The sequence below is a fragment of the Lissotriton vulgaris genome, chromosome 1_1 (genome assembly GCF_964263255.1).
Source record: "Lissotriton vulgaris chromosome 1_1, aLisVul1.2, whole genome shotgun sequence".
Lineage (NCBI taxonomy): Eukaryota > Metazoa > Chordata > Amphibia > Caudata > Salamandridae > Lissotriton > Lissotriton vulgaris.
This window is the reverse complement of record NC_141685.1, coordinates 1679438879-1679457865: the sequence shown is the minus strand read 5'-3', so window position 1 is coordinate 1679457865 and position 18987 is coordinate 1679438879. Positions and strand designations below refer to the sequence as shown.

The 18987-nt window shown below is 45.1% G+C and overlaps 1 protein-coding gene across 1 annotated transcript in view; it reads right to left on the bottom strand.

The window, feature by feature from the left end:
- Positions 1 to 18987, bottom strand: part of PLXNA4 (plexin A4) — a 1023024-nt gene that overhangs the window by 935984 nt on the left and 68053 nt on the right. The window contains exon 2 of the mRNA XM_086918924.1: positions 2262 to 3537. Coding sequence (XP_086775050.1) covers positions 2262 to 3437 — 1176 coding nt within the window. The 5' untranslated portion in view covers positions 3438 to 3537. The remainder of the gene's footprint in view (positions 1 to 2261; positions 3538 to 18987) is intronic.

Sequence of the window (18987 nt, the reverse complement as noted above, 5' to 3'; positions counted from 1 at the left end):
GACCAGAGAAGTCTGGAATATTGAGTGACCATCAACCAGAGGAGACTGGAGTAGAGAGTGACTACCAACCAGAGAAGTCTGGAATATTGAGTGACCATCAACCAGAGGAGACTGGGGTAGAGAGTGACTACCAACCAGAGGAGTCTGGGATATTTAGTGACCATCAACCAGAGGAGACTGGGGTAGAGAGTGACTACCAACCAGAGGAGTCTGGGATATTGAGTGACCATCAACCAGAGGAGACTGGGGTAGAGAGGGACTACCAACCAGAGGAGTCTGGAATATTGAGTGACCATCAACCAGAGGAGACTGCCTCAAACTAGCTGTCCCTCCTTGAACTTGAGTTATACTCTCGTGTGCTAAATGTCTCGGAAACTGTTCAGAATTCCTGAATCTATGCCAAGTTTTTTACAGCCCTCCCTGCGGCCACCTGGCACACACGTGTTATGCATCGCTTTATGAAAGTGTAGTCTTCGTCGTCTTCATCTATTGGACTTGGAATTTTTTCCCAAACCTGACAGGATGAAAAAACTCCCTCTTTCTTCAAACTCACCGCCTGGTATCTGAAATTGTACAAATATTGATTCATTTATCTACAGTGTAGGTCTATGTGCCAGGTAAGGCCTCTGTAAGGAGTTAGGATCGACGATTAAACCCTTCCTAATTGTTGCTTGGGCAATAATGAGGTGATACTGTGAGGCATTTTTGCAGTACCGGGCATAGCTCTTTGTGGGAACTAAACACTGGATTTTCAGTAGGTTATGGGTTAGTGAAAGGTAGGTGGGCAGTGAGGCTGTCACATATTGCACCTACAACTATACGTGCAGCAGTACCTACACTACCTATGATTTCGGGTGAAAAAGCACAGTGAGTACTAAATTCAAGATGTTTAATTTCTTGAACATCCTCAACCCCACAAGGCATGTCTATAGAAGGGAGGTTCCACTGTTGTTACGCCGCGGCAGTCGCATACAAATTCAAACAACAATCATTACACATCGGGTGCTGTCTAAGGGTGTAAGTACATAGTGCTATGCACAGCGTGTGAAGCTGTTACCCAACTCAAGGGTACTCCTTTCATCAACATCAGAAGCATAAAAGGCTGCTTTGTCCTTACTGGGCTGCAAGACAATCCCTGAATTGTTCAACAATCATTATTTCCATGGCATGGTTTAGTTGTGCCTTCAAGTAGTGGGAAGGGTTTTACTCCACTGTCGCCTGTCTTTGCCTCTCCCGCCCTGGGCCTCTGCTCTGCCCTCGGGCGTCAGATCAACGTGTTCGAAATTCACAAGTTCCAGATTGCAATTGCGCAAACAGGACCTCCCCGGCTCCGCTGGAGGTAAACAGAGGATAGAAGCGGTGCGTGCAGTGCCTCTAGTAATTGTTTTACTTTTGGGAGCCACAGAACGTTAAAACACAATTAAAATATGGAACATATGCAGTTCCTTCCCCAGGCTCTGTTCAGAACTATGAATTGCGTTAATAGAATTTCGCAATGAGGTTGTCTAGCAAGCAATGTTCGTCTTAAGTTCAAATCCATGTATGCAAACACACTCAGATTCCTGTCACTTCTCACTGAGGAACACACATCACGTGCTGCAATAGAAGAAACTACCAAGATCCCCGGAATAGATTGAAAACGAAGGACTTTTTGGAACTACAAAGCAAACCATTAACTTTAAACTGTGATGCGTTGTTCCCCACAGTTGTTCTACTGCTATGCATTGTCTGTGTCCTGCTTAGCTGCCCATGTACAACTATGCAAATAAGCAGACATCACAAATCTATGTGCACAGAACCACCCCAGCTGCAATGTTATGATCTGCTATTCAACACTACCTACAGCACTTTTCTTTGAGGTGTAACAATTTTAATGAAATACAAATATGTTTTTGGCAAACTGGTTTTATCTCTTCTAAAATATTGCAAACGGCAGATGTGATAGGATCACAGTTCAAGTTAAGAAGTCATCTTTAGCACAGGGTTAAAAGTTAAATTGTCACTGGGGGCACCATTGTTGAATATTGGCTTTTCTTTTAGAAAGCACAGTAATGTGGTGTTTGGTCCACTTGAATCAACTGTGGTGGTCTAAGACTACAACAGAGTTCATTAAATGTTAAATCAAAACCTAGACTTGAAATGGTGTGATCCTGATAACATGGTCATCTTTTGCACATAATTAAAAAAAATAACATCTAAGCTATGCCAGAATTATCATTTCAATTCATTAGCAAGTGTTAAAGAGGCCTGGTTGTACTTACAGCACTGCTACAGGGGATGTCCTTCACTTTCAGCCAAGCAAGATCCAACGTCCCCTCTCCTTTGTAGCAGGACTGCAGCCTTTCCTTAATGCGGTCGTTGATCTCCTTCAGCACAAAAACACAAAGCGCAGTTTCATCCAGGGACTTTACTCTTCTTTTCTGCCCCTTGGAGAAGATGGTAAACAGGACATCATCATTTGGGCCAATGTTCAGAGACCTGGCTAAGATAGCACCAGCCTTGGAGAGGTAGGCCGCCTGCAGCAGCCGATATTCAACGCCGTTCTTCTCGCAGCCTATGGGGACCTCGACATAGGAGTTAAAGGCTGTGTCCTCTTTACAAAGACGAACAAGTTTTGACGTGTAGACCTGCTCCTTGGTGGTGGAGCTCTGAGAGGAAGTCATCTCCGGTTGAAGGGTCAGAAAGTACACATGGTTACCACTGCTAAAGCCATAGATACAGTAGATGTCGAAGTCTGGGATAATAGTGAACGTGTCCGATGGGATCTTAATCATCGAGGCTACAAACTCATCATGAAACACATAGGCAAACATCCCATCATCTTCGGGGTGCTTAGTCAATTTCCTGCTGGAGATGGTAGGAAAATATTCTGGTTTGCCATCCACAGCTGTGGCAATGAAGAGCTTGTCATCATTTTTGTTATGGGAAACAATAACTCCAAACACTGAACCACTTTCATTAAATCCAGAAAGATAGTGTTCCTTCCTGTGGAAGGGCTCCCCAAGCTTGAAGAGGTCATCAAGTCGTAGGAGCTTACAAATACCTTGGTACAAGCTGCCACATGCTATCAGCCTGTTCTCTTTGTAGTCGATTAGCAGCATTTTGTTAATATTGTTGGTCAAGGTCAAAGGTTCTGTGCAGAGCTGGACAATTGTAGGGGGGTAACATTTGGGGTTATCCTCATCTGGCCCTGTCTGATGGGTTACTAAAACCTTGAGGTCTTTGTCCAGCTTATAGATCCTGTTCACCGCTCCGAGGAACACATGTCCCGTTCTTTCATCCACTACCAAGTGGTTAAACGTCCAGTCTACATTCTCAACGCTGAAAGTGGTAAAGTTTCTTTTTGTGGGGGTTGGCTGTCTTGACAGGGCAGTCACTGCTGCATTTAGAAGAAACAGGCAGATCCAACCTGTCCACCTCCAACTCACCATCGCCATGCTTCTATTTTGTTATCCAATTTGTAATCCAGAGATGGACGGGGCAAGCAGATGCCACGTCCAAACACTTTCGGAGTTGGATTTTCAGATGTTTACTTCCCTGTGAAAGAGCAAAAAAGTACATTTCAATTAGTGGTCAATAGTACTTTTGTAATTACATTCTGACATAAATTTTGCTTTTCCCCAAAATAGTTCACAATTCGTAACCATCAGCAACGCGCTGCAGCAATTTTGACACAAACTAAAAAACTGAGAAGAATCAACACCTAAGCATGAATGTTGTTAAAAAAATACAAAATATACATTTATAGTTCATCGAAAGCTTGCAATTTAAAAACTGTGAAGTTTCTTATATTAATTGCTAAGACAAATGTAGACCTCCAAATTCAAACCCATTAAATTATTTTGTCCAAACCTCTAGTCTATGCCCACAGCACTAAATATATTCAAATGGAAGGAAAAAAGGGGAATGCTTGGTATTCGAAAATGCAGTACATCCAAATGCTGGAGTATTTGGTACAATACCTGCAGTAGGGTCTTAGCGAGCACCAAAAGATTCTAGGTGATCTTGTTAATTTCCATATTAGAGAACAGAAGTGGAAAATTGAAACTATTAGTGTGCCTCTAGAACCCTGGCTCTGTATCTCCTGAGGACGCGTACAATGCCAGGAGCTGTGCTCTTGATAGTTACTTAAGATATCATATTGGTGAGGCAATTTCTTGAGTATAAGACAGACTCCCGCCTCGCAACTCTTTGTGTATGACTCTAATAACAAGCTCCTCTGTGGATAACAGTGCTTGTTCTTGTGTTCCACATAAGGATCTGGGTCTCGCGAATGAACCAAAGTCAGAAAATCTAAATTTGCTGGATAGCAGATGGAGGACACATTGAAGCGGTCAGGGCTAATGGGTAACCCGAGAGTTCCCCTACTACACAATAGTTACAAAGGTGAGACATTCCGACATGTTATCAATTTTTCACCACTTTGTGCCCCATATGAGGTCTCAGGGCTGCAGAAGTACTTCAGCTTGAAAATAGTCCCCACCCCATGGACTTGTGAAATTTGAGCGAAAGCAATATCCTCTTTGTGTCTCACTATCGCAATTTGTTTTGTACATTGAAAATAAAGCGCTGCGGCCTCTTAAAACTTTCCCACTTTTCTTACACAAACTTAGTGCAACACTACAGTCTTTGCACACCTGCCTTTCTACTGCTCACGGCTCATCTCTAGCATTTGTGGGCTATTCCCACTGTGGGTGAGCTACTGCCTGCCAATGTATAGGTAGCTCAGAAGAGTGGGTAGATTTGTGCAACTCTTCTCATAAATGTTTTGTGTAATTCCATGAACATTTTGTGAAAGCACGCTTTTGTAACGAAATGTGGTTTGCCAGTGTCAAGTAGAAAATGTCTCTTGTTGAGACCTTTTACATGCAAAAAACACTCCTGCTGGTATTGCCTTCAATTGTTTTTTTTCTGAAGGTGCACATTTGTGTAATAAATTTAGGCGCAATAGCATAATGCAAAATTTTAAGCAATTTCGCGTAACATGAAAATTCTGTAATTTTGCAAAGCAGAATTCAAATTTTGCCCTGACCTAGCTCCTATGTGTTCCAAAGAGATAATAATAATGTGAAAACACAATAATACATATTTAGTCATCATTGGTCTTTTCCTTACCTGAGTCACAGTGGCTCGGTACCAACAAGTTTAGCACTGCAACATAGCTGCTTTATGACTGCACAAAATTTGAATTGCGCTGGCACAATTTGCATAATTTCACTCATTTACACATCCAAATTATAGCACAGAAGTACAGGAACAATGCAAGCAAATAGAATGTGAGTAGCTGTTGTTTACAGCACTTGTTTTTGTGCTTTTTAACATGAAATGCATCCTTGCATCACAAATTGATGCAAGGATGCATTTTTAAGTTAAATATGTGTTAAATGACAGATTTGCATTTTGCTTCATTACATAATTACAAAAAAAATCATGCAATTACACGAAAGCAAATTTCAGAAATTGCTCACACCCTATGTGCGAATATCAGTCATTGCCAAACGTTTTACAATGAGTTGACTTTTACAATGCTTTGTATTTACTACTATCTGCTGCTGAACCCTAAAAATTCCTTACCTCCCTTTACCACTATCTGCCTCTAAACCCAAAACATGCCTTACTGCTCTTTAATACTACCCATCCTGGAACACTATAAACTTCAACACTATCAACACTGTCGATCCTGGAACCCTATTAACCCCTTACCGCCCTTTACCTCTACCCGCCCCTGAACCCTAAAAGTGCCATACATTTTTACTACTACCTGTGCCTGAGCCCTACAAATCCTTTTAAACCCCTTAATAACCCAATCAGTACTCCACTCTGAACCATAAAACCCCCTTTAAACCCATTACTATCCTGAGCCCTTACCCATCTCCTAATCCCCAAATGTCCCTAAACTTTACAAATGACATAGTAATTAGGTCTTAAAAAAAACAGGTTATAAAGTATCACATGGCAAAATACCAGAAAAAAGGCTGTGTGGGAAAGGCATGTGTGGTAAATGCATGCATGGTAACATTCTACCGGGTAATCGCCAAATGGAAAATACTGTAAACCCCTATGTGTGTTGATGAAAACACAAAGACGTGTGGTATTCAGAGAACGCGTTCCCCTTGTCAGTCCTGTCCCTAGCATAGGTTGTGTAGCACCCTGTGCTGCCTTATATGCCAATGGTACCGAATTAGTAAACATTGCACATCCCACAGGTTTCGCCCGAAGCCACAGAGCTAGAGATACAGAAGCTGGTAATTATCAATGCGCTGTGTACACAGCCATGATGTGTTTTTTCTCATCACATATGCACTGAAAGGCAAGGCAAGCCATTCATCACACAGTAGTTATCACGCACCCCCCTCCAACCCCACCCCCCATCTCGGAAGGTGAAACTGCACCAATGGGTATGAGAGGGACACCGGAGAGTGACAGGATATGTTTGGGCTCATTTCAGAAAATCAAAATTGCTGATTACAGGAAGAAAAAACAAATAATGTGGAAGCAAAAGATAACAGCCGTCAAGAAAATGAGACTGCCTTTATCGCACACCGCTCAGTACGTCAAACCCCTATTGCAGAAGCAGCAAAAACAATTGTTAGCAAAATAACCGGTGCACAGCCCATACAGAATCCATTAAAGCATTCATTGCAGGAAATGGCGAGGGAGCTTGCAGAAAGCTGCTTAAGGGCCCCGGGTGACCCAATGACCATACCGTACGTGGCATCTTACAGAGACCCCACAGGCGCGCCTGCATTGCACTTGGTGTGGACTCGGACACACTCAAAGGGGCTTTCAGGCGGACCCTCACAACTAGAGATTCGAAAACTCTGCAGTGGGGATATTCTGGCAATACAGATGTGTATTTACCCCAACTCTCAGCAATTGGATGGGCCAGAGGCAAACTCAGAATGCTGATTTCCAACAGGTGACTCAAGGGTCCCCCTTGGATGGGGGATGCGGAGGGTGGCGCAGCCGGTGGATATTAGGCTTTACCCGGCTGTACAATGAACTAACAAACAAGGAATTTCGGAGCAGGTCACCTCTTGGAGATCCACCAACTGGTATAGCTCAGTTCTCAGTCAGACCTGAAATGTCTTGTGCAGTGATCAGGTCTTTCATCTAGAGCAGAAATAGCCTTCCCATGAGCCCGCTAGGCCGCTTTCATGTATCTTCCCCCCTATAGCCAGTCCACCTGTGAGAGCCAGAAACTCCAAATATCACTGCGTACGCAAGGTTGAATGCCGTTCCCTATGTCTACATCCAACCACAATGAGGAAAAGAGTAGTAACGTCCTCACTGCTCACGCACAGGTGGCTTATGTGTGAAGTGGTTGCCTGCTGTTGACAGCAACATCCAGCATAGAGGCCTCATAGGAGCACTGAAGGGCTAGAAGCCCACTGTAGATTGACCTATGCACTGTCAGAAGGGATGCTCTGTTTCCGTGCTGCTACTCACCAACAGATGCTCTAGATGCATCTTTCCCTCCTTAAAATGAGGAGAGTTGGATGAAAGATATTGACAGAGCAGGTCACTAGGCAGGACTACATTAGTTCCTTCTTGGCAAAACTTTAAAGGCTGTCTAACTCCATATGTGCAACATACATCCTGCTGCACAGAGAGTCCAGAGTGCTGAGGCCATGATGTATACTGAATGGAGACCCACTGGAGATCTGCACAACAGTCCAACATTTCAGAGGTCCCAACTATTCTACGCTCACTTGTGTATGTCCAAAGATCTCAGAGGAGAGTTATTATAATCCAATATGGCACCCAACATAATGTGATTCGCTTCCTTTAGTACTATACTCCAACTAAGCAGTCCAGTAAATGCTTAAGAATGCTCTGAACATGGGAATATTGTCTCCTGCTATGTCAGCCTTCTTGCCCAGAAGAATGGAGGAGGGAAGCAGTAGGAACATCATGGGCAGAGTCTCTTGTGTTGCAACTTTGCAAGCGCTACCATGCCTGTCATACCCATGCATATGTGTTAATCATGCATACGCGTGGTTAGGCAGTGCGCAGTCTAGTTGCTGACTGGCGGAAACAGGAAGGATCGGGAGAGGACGTGGCGCAGTGAGTTAAGTGGGGTAGGCAGGGTTTAGGAGGGGCTTAGTTTGTATGGTTTGGGGGGGTTGAGGTGCTTTTCAGGGCTCGGGTTGGGGTAGTTTTCAGAGCTGGGGGTTTGGGGTTGTTTTCAGTGCTGGGGGGTCGGAGTAGTGTCCAGGGCTGGGGGTAGTGTTCAGGGCTGGGGGAGGAAGTTGTTTGTTAGGAAGAATGGGGTGGTTTTACATGTCAGGGCAGGGGCATGGGGGCTGTTTTAGGGCTCATAGCGGGGACAGGGATCGTAATACTTTTTAGGGCTTGGGGTAAAGTAATTTTTAGGGCTGGGGGGTCGTTTTTAGGGCTTAGGGGAGGGCGGGATCCTTTTTATGACTTGGGCAGGGACGCTTTTAGGATTGGGGAGGCTGGTTTTCAGGAGGGAGGCGGTAGTTTTTGGAGTCAGGGCAGGAGTCTGGGGGTTAAGACTTACCTGGCAAGTCTTAACCACGGATATGTCTTTACCATACATGCCTTAACAAGGCATAATTCGTTGTAAAGGCATGCATGGTAACAGCATATTTGTGGTTAATACTTGTGTTGCTGAGGCGGTGAGGAACGGCATGCGTGATAAACGCATAGGTTATACCATCACACAACCATTGGAGGAGGACACTCTCCCGTGATCTGATTTCACAACATGCCTATGTTCTCCACCCTCAAACAGAAGCTCAACTCGTAGTCACAGGTGGTTTGCTCAGTAACTGATCACTATAAAAGAAGCTCACTCAATGAACACGGAGTGAAGGAAAGGACCAGGGAGCGAGTTGGGGTACCATGTGGGTGGACGGCGTCCCCCACTTATTTTACCGGGAGCTCGATAACTGGAGCAAATGGAGCCACACATTCACTCTTTGGCCTCTCTGGGGCGAGATCGGAGCCAATTCAGAACGCTGCTCACACGCTGCTTTCTCTGATGCAATAGCATCTAAGGAGTGAACGAGGGGGGGATGAGTCTGGTGGTGCAAGCCACCTATCGTGACTTCACTTCCTATTGTGACGTCAGCGTCCCCCACTTCTTTTTTAGGACTTGTGCCCTGGAAAGAAGTCTATGGGATGGAGATCATCTGGCCAGGTTCCAACTCCAGGGAGTGTTTCAGGATCCGGCCTCGATCTGACAGCTTCCACAGACCTTGACTGTAATCATGCATTTAATATTGCTGCGGGGGACCAAAACATGGCGTCGCTGCAGAACTGAAAGAAGCGCGCTCCCTGCCAGGGAGTCCAGATGGAAGGCAGCAGTTTCAGAACATTCCCAGAAACAATAAAGTTTACCGACAACTGTGTCAAGAGCTGCCACAGACACTTCCCGGCACAAAGAGGCCACGGCTCCGGGGTACGAGGCCTTTCATGGAAGGATGAGGGGGGGGGGGGGGGGGGGGCTGAAGTATCTGTCACGCGGGAACCTTCTGCTCCCGTCTGCCAGGGCCCTACCCTATGCTGATGATGCGGTAATTAAGAGAACTGTTCGGGAGTGCCTGGAGTACAGCGGGACAGGGAACAATGAGGGGGGGGGGGGGGGAGCTAAGACGTTCAGAGTCATTCTTAACTCGTTTGTTTTCCTTCAAAGGTGAAATGTCACAAAGCAGACAGGCAAGGTTCGCAGAAAGGACAGTAAATCTAAGGCAGAAGTAGTTGCACAAAATGCAACAGGTGATTAACGTTGCATCAACACAACCATTCTTTCAAATGCATCGACACTTTGCGTATAACCACATTTGGCAATAGGCCTACCTGCTTCTGTTCCCTCACCCCCACCGTCCACAATGTAAATATGATTACCGACAATGCACTGGGCCTTTCTTTCAAGAAAATCGCCACAGTCAGGAACTTCGGAACATTTTGAAAACAATAAAATGGGAGACAAGGATTTCATGATAGGATATGGTCACAGGTGCGCACTCCAATGGTTTTTAAAATATGTAATTTTCTTCAGGCTTTTAAATATTGTATGGCTCTACAGTTAAATTCTAGGTGCATTTCATAGATTTAGTCAAGCCTTCCACCCCTCACATTTCCCGTTTAATAAGTGGATTTAGTTTATGTGAGCGGGAACACTGCAAAAAACGTAGCATTTGGATCTTGTGAAATGCATACAAGGAAATGATACTTTAAGAATGGTGAATGATCCACTTGTTAGTTGTGGATTTTGAAACCAAAAGAACTGAGTTCTAATCAGACTTTGTGTGGACCAACACTCTGATCCTGGGCGGGCCACTGTATCTGCTTCCGCCTTTGCTGCTTAGTCTGCTGAACACAGAAGAGCTTAGAAACAGACCAAACATAGAAAGTGAAGGATTTTCTACGGCCGCAACGTTTTTCAGACAAGTGTTGTGGGCAGTTGAAGTGGGATCCTAATTCACTTATGCCACTTCTCAGGCTCAAAATTCACTACTCATCAGACATACCTAATTACACTAGGGCACTTTATTATAAACGAAACCGACCTCACATTATTTCATCTTTTGCTTTTGAAGTTTGTGTTTGGAAGAGGAAGTCAGATCAACAAAAGACCTAAACAAACAGGCACTTAAGCATGACTTGATGTCCCCCATCTCTGTGTGGCTCATTTCAAACTTAAAATGGGCCAGTCCGTCTGTGCCTTATGTCTGCAGCAGGCCCTCAACCCCCTGATTTAATACGGCAGACAATGGTGGGAGACAGCTGAGTGTGTTGGCCTGAGGGCGATGTCCGCCCGTCCATGGTGGTTAACAGAGCTGGGGGTTCACCAGGAACTTTGATGACAAAAGGCTTTCAAGTCCATTTGTGGGGAGCTGGGATGTGGGCCAGGGCAGCCTTGCATTGTGATGCTCACTAGTATTGTGCTGCACGCTGCCCAGTTGCAGCTATGAAAACAGTATGAACCTTGCTTAGTTTTCCTGTACGAAAGGAGAACAATGGGGTAGATGGACGCTGCCTGGAATCTCCTGGGGTCAAAATTCCCCTTCATGCCTTGGCCATGCGCAAATCGAACATTGCATTCCGCGGTTCGCTCTCGTCTTTTACACTCATCGCCAATTGTTTCCCAGGACACCGGGGAGGTGATGAGTGGATGCCGGTGTGTTAGAATCCCAGCAACAGGGCCATGAAAAGCCACCCTACCCCGATCCATGGCACACAATGCCCGGAGGCCCAGGCGATTAATGTGAGCATTGGATGTTGTTCAATGAAGCCCCAGTGCCAAGGAGGCGGTGGCGGCCCTCTGAAATTCTGCATAAAAAAGATCCCCCTCTGGGACATTATGGATCCTGAATGGACATTGTCCTCATTTAACCCGTCAGATGCTTGGAACCTTCAATGCCCTCCACTCGGCGCTTGATAGCAGAGTGTGATCCAGTTCTTAGAAACGGGGGATGGCGCTGGCTTACTGGCCTTGTCAGTGTTTTCCCACTCAAAATACCTTGCTTTGGGTTCTGGTTCCAAGTCTGGCTTCAATTTAATGAACCACAATAATAACAGGACGTAAAATGTTGCCTGCTTGACTAGGATTTGTTTTTTTCCACATGGCATTTTTGTATTATGAAATGTAAAGTGAATTACCATGCAAGTCCTATATTTGATTTATTTACTTCAGCAACAGGATGCAGTGCAACAATGAGCTTTGGGAATTGGGAAAGAGTCTTCTACAGGTTGGCAAGGAGAAAAAATCGATGACTTCAAGGTCAATTGTTGAAGTTCATCTTAGAACGGTAGGGCTGTCCTGTGCCCCTCATGAAATGTCTTTGTGATTTTAGTTCACTTGTTTGCACTGGGCAATATAACAATAGCCTGTTAAGGTCTCCTTGCAGAGAATGGGCCTGGGATACAGACACCCCCACCGGGCAGCGTAGAGCACGATTGAACGTTTTGAACTTGTGCAAACTGTGCCATGGTTTGCATTTGATGGGCAGAGTTAAGCGACAAACACATGGACTGGGCTTGTGTGTTTAATATATGAAATAAAGAGGTTTATTTTTAGGGAGTAGACTGCAATCCCTCCCAGTCGCTCAAAGGTCTGCTTATATGTGCTTATGGATTTTTAGCCTCACTGCGATCATTTTAAGTAGATAAATGCAAATACAGGATGCAGTGGTTTTTAAATGAATTTGAAATATAATTTTTAACTTCGTACCGGAAAACTCAACATTCACAAAGTGTGAAACACAATAACCCTGACAGCTGGCTGCGGATAAAAGCAGAAAAGATTCTGTGCTGCGTCACGCCATGGAACTATACGCCAGAATCTGAGAGTTTCTGTGCTGCATCACACTATGGAGCTGTACATGAGTATCCAAGAGTTTCTGTGCTGCGTCACGCTAGGGAGCTGTACATGAGTATCCAAGGGTTTCTGTGCTGCGTGATGCTGTGGAGCTATATATGAGTATCCAAGGGTTTCTGTGCTGTGTCACGCTGTGGAGCTATATGTGAGTATCCATGGGTTTCTGTGCTGCATCACGCCGCTGTGTAGCTATACATGAGTATCCAAGGGTTTCTGTGCTGGGTCACGCTAGGGAGCTGTACGTGAGTATCCGAGGGTTTCTGTGCTGCGTCATGCTGTGGAGCTATATGTGAGTATCCAAGGGTTTCTGTGCTGGGTCACGCTAGGGAGCTGTACGTGAGTATCCAAGGGTTTCAGTGCTGCGTCACATCGTGGAGATATATGTGAGTATCCAAGGGTTTCTGTGCTGGGTTACGCTAGATAGCTGTACGTGAGCATCCGAGGGTTTCTGTGCTGCATCATACTATGGAGCTGCTATTGAGTATCCGAGGGTTTCTGTGCTGCATTGCACCATGGAGCTGTACGTGAATATCTAAAGGCTTCTGTGCTAGTACACCGTGGAGCTGTACATGAATGTCCAAAGAATTGCGTGAATGTCCAAAGGCTTCTGTGCTGCGTCACGCCATGGAGCTGTACATGAGGATGCCATGTGTTGAAGTACACCAATGAGCTGCACATGCAGATCCAGGCCAGCGGTCCCTTCAATACGCCTGGGGTTGCAGTTCTTCCAGGCAAGGAAGGCACGGTACAGAAGGTCTGTCCAGTCTATTCCTTTTTCGGACTAAGGTCGAACTGATATGCAGATGACTTCAAAGACTGAGAGTTCCCCACTATGTCAGTAGCCCATTCCATGAGCCCAACTGGTTGACTTGAAACACAAAAATAAACAAGAGATCTAGACTTCCAATTAAAAAATCTTCTCCTCTCATCTCAACATCCTACAACTACCAACAACACAACACGCCTTTGGGTCAAGCAAAGCACGACTCTGGATCCAGAGTAGGAGGAAGCCGAAGGATGAACCGGTACTCTACTGAAGAGGTCGAGCAATGAAACATGAACATTAGATAGAGGTGTTTTTGAAGCCACCTCGTCCCTTGGTTCCCTTTGATGCCGCTCCTGAGGTTCTCCTGGCCTCCTCAGCACATTCCCTAGCCCCTGGTATTCCTCGCGGTGCGGTAATGAATCTGTCTGCTCATGCTGTATGATCCAGTTTGGATCGTTAGCAAATGATTATTTCAATACAATCAGGTAGCAAACCACCACCTCCCGGCAGATAAAGGACGGCTGCAGTACAGTCCATCGCTGTCTAATTACAGGGGTTTACGCCAGCGCTCCAGAGCTCATCAAAAAGAGACAACCTCTTTCAGAGCTCTGCCTGACTTGCCGCCAAGAAGCCTCCTGGAAGAGCGGCTTCCAACTCGATTGCATCAGAGGAGTTGGGACTCCCAACAGTTTCTTTTCCCCAGTACATGCTGGTATTGATGTTTTGTGGTGGGATTTCTGAACTCGAATGCCCAAGTTCTGTACTCAGCACTTTAGTTGCTCACAAAGCTCTCAATGGACACTTTTTAAATAAAACGTATGTATCATGTCATATTAAGAAACCTGTTACTTTGTTTGGGTTTCAACATGCAAGCACAAAATGAGAGACAAATACGTTTCTAGCTAGTAGCAGACTGAATCAGTGTGCAAACCTCATGGCAGAAAGGTGGTGGGCAGCAATATGTCTGTACTACACCGTATCATTCCAACAGGAAAGCCACGCGCTCCAAAGCACCGAGTGTAGAAATTGAGACGAGGCATGTCTTTCTAGGTGCAGCATAGGAATCTATCCAGGTGGTCTGGGTGGGATCTGAGGGTAAGAGTCTGATGCGCGCATGGTTACATTTATTTGTAGAGTAACAAAATATATGTGCACGGACAGTTACAATACAACTTGCTTATCCACTTTTACTTGGGTTACTTATTTCCCTCTTTGTTCATTGAAGCGTCCAACATGCACCAATGTCAAGTTTTACCTCATTCACCCACCTCTCTACCTTAGAAGATGAGCAGTGTAACATCGTTTTACGACAAGTGGGACAACCACCCCTGCTAAAGGTAGAAAGCAAAAGTGCTCTGCACAGTCTTAACACGCCGCTAGAGATAGACTGCTGCAAAGTAGTGAGAATCAGGGGAAGAGGCGAGGGATCAGGGCAGCGAGGAAGCAAGCACTGCAAATCCAATAGATCAGACCATGACAAACATGCAGTTTGTTTTTATTTTCCAATATGTGCAATATGTAAAATGGCAAAACTATAAACAATATAAAAATAATGAAGTGGGCCAGCAGCCCAGGCACACCAACCCTGGCTCTGAAGCGCGCTCCTTTTCAAGCGTCTGTGCGCTTGCGTTCAGGTAACATGCCATCACACAGAGCAAAATAGCCAGTGGATGAAGTGGGCTGACGCATTGCCCCATGGTGTATAAATTGATGGACAGATGTAAAATGTAAGTGACAGATCAATGAATGAAGAGCGCTGATCGAGTGCCATTATATGTATGCATGCCTATATGTATTTTTATTATGAACTGTGCTGTAAAAAAACACAAGCCTGATGAACAACTAAAGCGGTCTCTCGGCAAGAGCTAAAAACAAAGCAGGAGAGAGGGAAACACAGAACGAGAGAGAGACAAAAGGGAGAGTCAAGGACCATAAGACAGAGAATTGGGAAAAGGGACGGTGCAGATGGCGAGTGCCTTTTGAGATGGGTTGGTGGGGAGGAAGAGGAGGATGGAGAAAGGGAGCGGAGTGCGGCAGCGATTATGAACAACGCTTGCACAATAGACCCCAAGATGAATAATAATGTCTGCTATGGACAGAAAAGCCTGCGTGGTTGGGGGGCTGTATTCTACATAATGCTTTCTGCGTTAAGCACCCCACGCAGCAACATCACACACAGTCAAACATGCTTTTCCATGGTGATCAGAGGAGCCGGTCTACCATGCAGCTGTGCAAGCACGCACAGCTGCAGAGACCTGTGCCTGCAGCAGGCCTCGCGGAACAAGCCTCCCGCCAGCAGTGCAGAATGCTTTTCTGGAGCGCCATTTTCCTGAATACCGCTGTTGGGTCGCCATGTGACATCATGTCAGCAGGGACACCGCTTCCTCGTCGTGGGCTTTCATGATACATTTGTTTCACTTCAGTTGATGTTGGTCAAAAGTGCCATGCTGCAATCCGCTTTAACAGAAAAGCCTAGGACTGATGGTGTGGCATCTCAAGGCACATGGGGTCAGCTGTCAACACCAAAGGCCTACACGCGAGCAACTTGCAATGCCAAATCAACCAAAAGAGACTAGACTTCCATGGTGGTAAGTGTGCTGTGGTCTTAAGACCCTGATCACGGAACGCACATATAATTGCCACTTGCAAAGGAAAAAAAAATCCGTAAAATAAATTAGGATTTCTCTTTTGGTGTTGCTTGCCTGACCCTTGATATATTAAAATAAAAAGTGCCTTGAAGCTACTTTTTTTCAGCGCTGTCGTACATGTATTCAGCTATTAAGGCGCGAGACAGGGCTAGATTGCCCTACTGTCAAGCAAACTGATTTATGGAGGAATTAAGGCATTTCTAGATAGGCCAGCGTGTCTGGGTGCGACTGACTCTCGCCCAGCGCCACTGTCACGAATTCCCCCAACCTCTCTTGTGCCCTATCTGTCTTCGGACAACGAACCACAGCGCATCCTAAACCAGCAGGGCTGCAACCCCCCTTATTCTTCTTCTTGAAGATGCTGATTCACCCCTGAGATGTCACAAGGACAAATAGGGGAAGCGGCTGAGCCTGAATGGGAGCGGAGAGGTGGAACGCTTTATCTGGATCAAGCCATTTCCAAAGCCGGATTTCACAATGTCAATTTCACAGTGAACTGAACAGGCGGCTGCCTGCGCACAATGCGGCCTATGAGCCGGGGCTCGCGCCCTGTGCTCATTTATCAGCCCGGCGCCGCGAGGACCGCGCGCATACCAAGGCCCGGGAGCAGAGGCGCGCGCCATCCTCCTGGACCACGGCACCGCTGGCATGTCAACGCGGCCTGCAGGGACTGTGCTACAGAGAGAGCATGCCCAGACCGCTCCGCAGACAGAGTAAGTGCAGCCCAGGTCGGTTACTGCACTTCAATACAAAACAGGGCCGAATGGAACTCGAGTCCCTGCCCTGAGCATGAACCACTTTTATTTCTGCTGAGATCTGTTTATGTTATGATATGTTATTCCAGGCTCACTCTTTGTGAGCGAGTCTCACACTTTCGAAGAATGTCGCACTCGAGGGGATGCTCAATGCCTCAGAGTATCACGAAGGCCTTAAGAAAAGATGCTTTCCCACAAGAAAAGAGCGTAAATAATAAAATAATAAATAATCGACCAGGTGGGAACACTCCAGTGCATCGAAGCACCATATTTTCACACTTACACCATCTCTCTTGGACCCTCTGATATATAGTCTGAAGCCACGATTTGTCGGCCTTTTCTTGGTGTGTTGCGCATCACCTTTCTTTTCCTGGCCTGCACTCTCCCAGCACAGAGCACCATACCTCGAACAGCAGTGTGAGCGCGCGCAGCTCCTCGCCGCTAGGCAAGTCCCTTGTGAACCAAGCCCTTCCACTCCTGGCCCGGAGGAGGATGGTGCTGGCAAGGTTCTGCCACTGCAAACTTCTAAGTAGAAAATTACATCTCAGATCTCATGAATGTTTCTTTTTTACTTACAAAGCACAGTTAAATCGATTCCTCCTTTTTTGACTGCTTTGTATATTAAAAACAGAAACTAAACATGAAGAGATACATCTATGCATGGAGATAAAATTGTACTCATCAATGTGACTTCTGGCCAAATACCAACCTACTCTAATGTTTCCGGGCCTGGCTTGACATCACAGCTGTCTGTAAGACCTATTGTTACCAGTTCCTTACAATAGACACAGATCAGACTTTAGCTGCACCCCAGTGAGTATGTTTCTCTTACCACATGCCATTGGCCGTTTGGTGTATCATGCTGCCTCCTATGAAGTGTTTGCAAATGATTTAGCAATGCATGAGGGACAATTTTACATCTCAAAAGTACACTGAATCACATCAAATTATTTCTCTTAAATACTTTCTACACAGAACACAATCATTATGGTGTCATTTTCACAGTGAAACACGTTTTTTTTTTAAATTATGACTTCAAATGTAACTCCTAGCTATTTGGTTTTTACCAATGCTTGTTGTGCTTGTTAACCAAGCCTATTTGAGAGAGGCTGCAACAGTCTAGTGGCTCAGATTATAGACAAAAGAAAAAGTAGTTTCCTACTTATGTAAGTGGCCTGAATAACTGCCTAATAATTCAGATGCAGAATGTTTAATTACTTTGTTGTATTGTGTTCATTTTCTTGGATTGTGCTATATTGTAGTTCAGCATTTGTATAATTTGTATAGAGCCCCATAAGCCTGAGAAAGCCCCTAAGGGCTTCCTGATGGAAGAGTAATTAAATATCCAGAGGGAAGTGACAGATGCAGCGCCTCTCTATTTGTCATGTTTTCTACCAGGTTGATCAAAATGCAGGGCTTTAAGTGAGATGAGAAAAGTGGGGGCTCACTAAAAAGGGTGTGGCCTATGTACTTAAGGCCGTGGCTTAAAAAAGTAAACTTCATTTCTGTGATCCATATAATGTGCCACCCAACTGTTTTTTTGGTGCAAGATTAAGTAAAATATGAAATATAAACAGGAACTAAATCGCTGATATGGATTACCATACATTTGTTTGCATGAATTGTTCAGAAATCAATCAGTGTTATTTGCCAAGAAAGTAAAGGGCATGAATATAGGGCCTGATAAGGACCCATTTCATTGCTGTTATTAATTACTAATGGGCTTGTTACCCAGAGGGACACGACCTACTTAAAGCCCTGTTGAAATAAACACCAAAAGAGAAACTGAGAATGTAGGGTTGTCAATCACCTTTAAGTCTGTCTGAACACATGTGTTATATCCTACGTTTTAGGGCATTTTGCTATCTACCAGTTAAGATTAGGACTATCATAGCCTGATTCATTTGGCCTAAAGGCAGACAGCAGTGTTCTTCATGGAGTGAGATTACTCACTAAAGTGTCTGCTGGAATAGTAAACAATGCACTAATGGAAGGGGTCAACCATCAACCATAGCCTTGAAAAGGCTTACTCAGGTCTGGGTGGAAAAGGAAAAGTGAAAGCTGTAACATTGACTAATGAAAAGTGCACAGGGAAACAAGCATTTTCACATATATGAGAGTTTGAGCAACGACAAAGCCTTTTATGAATGTGTTCTTTTTAAAACATATAACTAAAAGGCATTGTCATTTACAATGCCCGTAGCTTAAACTTTCTCGAATGCGAGACCTGTTGCCTTACAAATGTGTACAGCGCCCGATCAATAATTTATTTTTTTCAAAGCGCTAGGAGAGAGCGTATCCAGCCTGCTACTGCAGGCAGGACTAATCTATGTGAGAAAATAGTGCTCGGAGGCTGTAATTAAAGCCTACCGAGTAACAACACACACAACAGGAGTTTTCACCATGGGAGTATACAAAATGAGACAAGGTGGTAACAAGGAGGGACTACTAAGCCTATTGACCAATAAA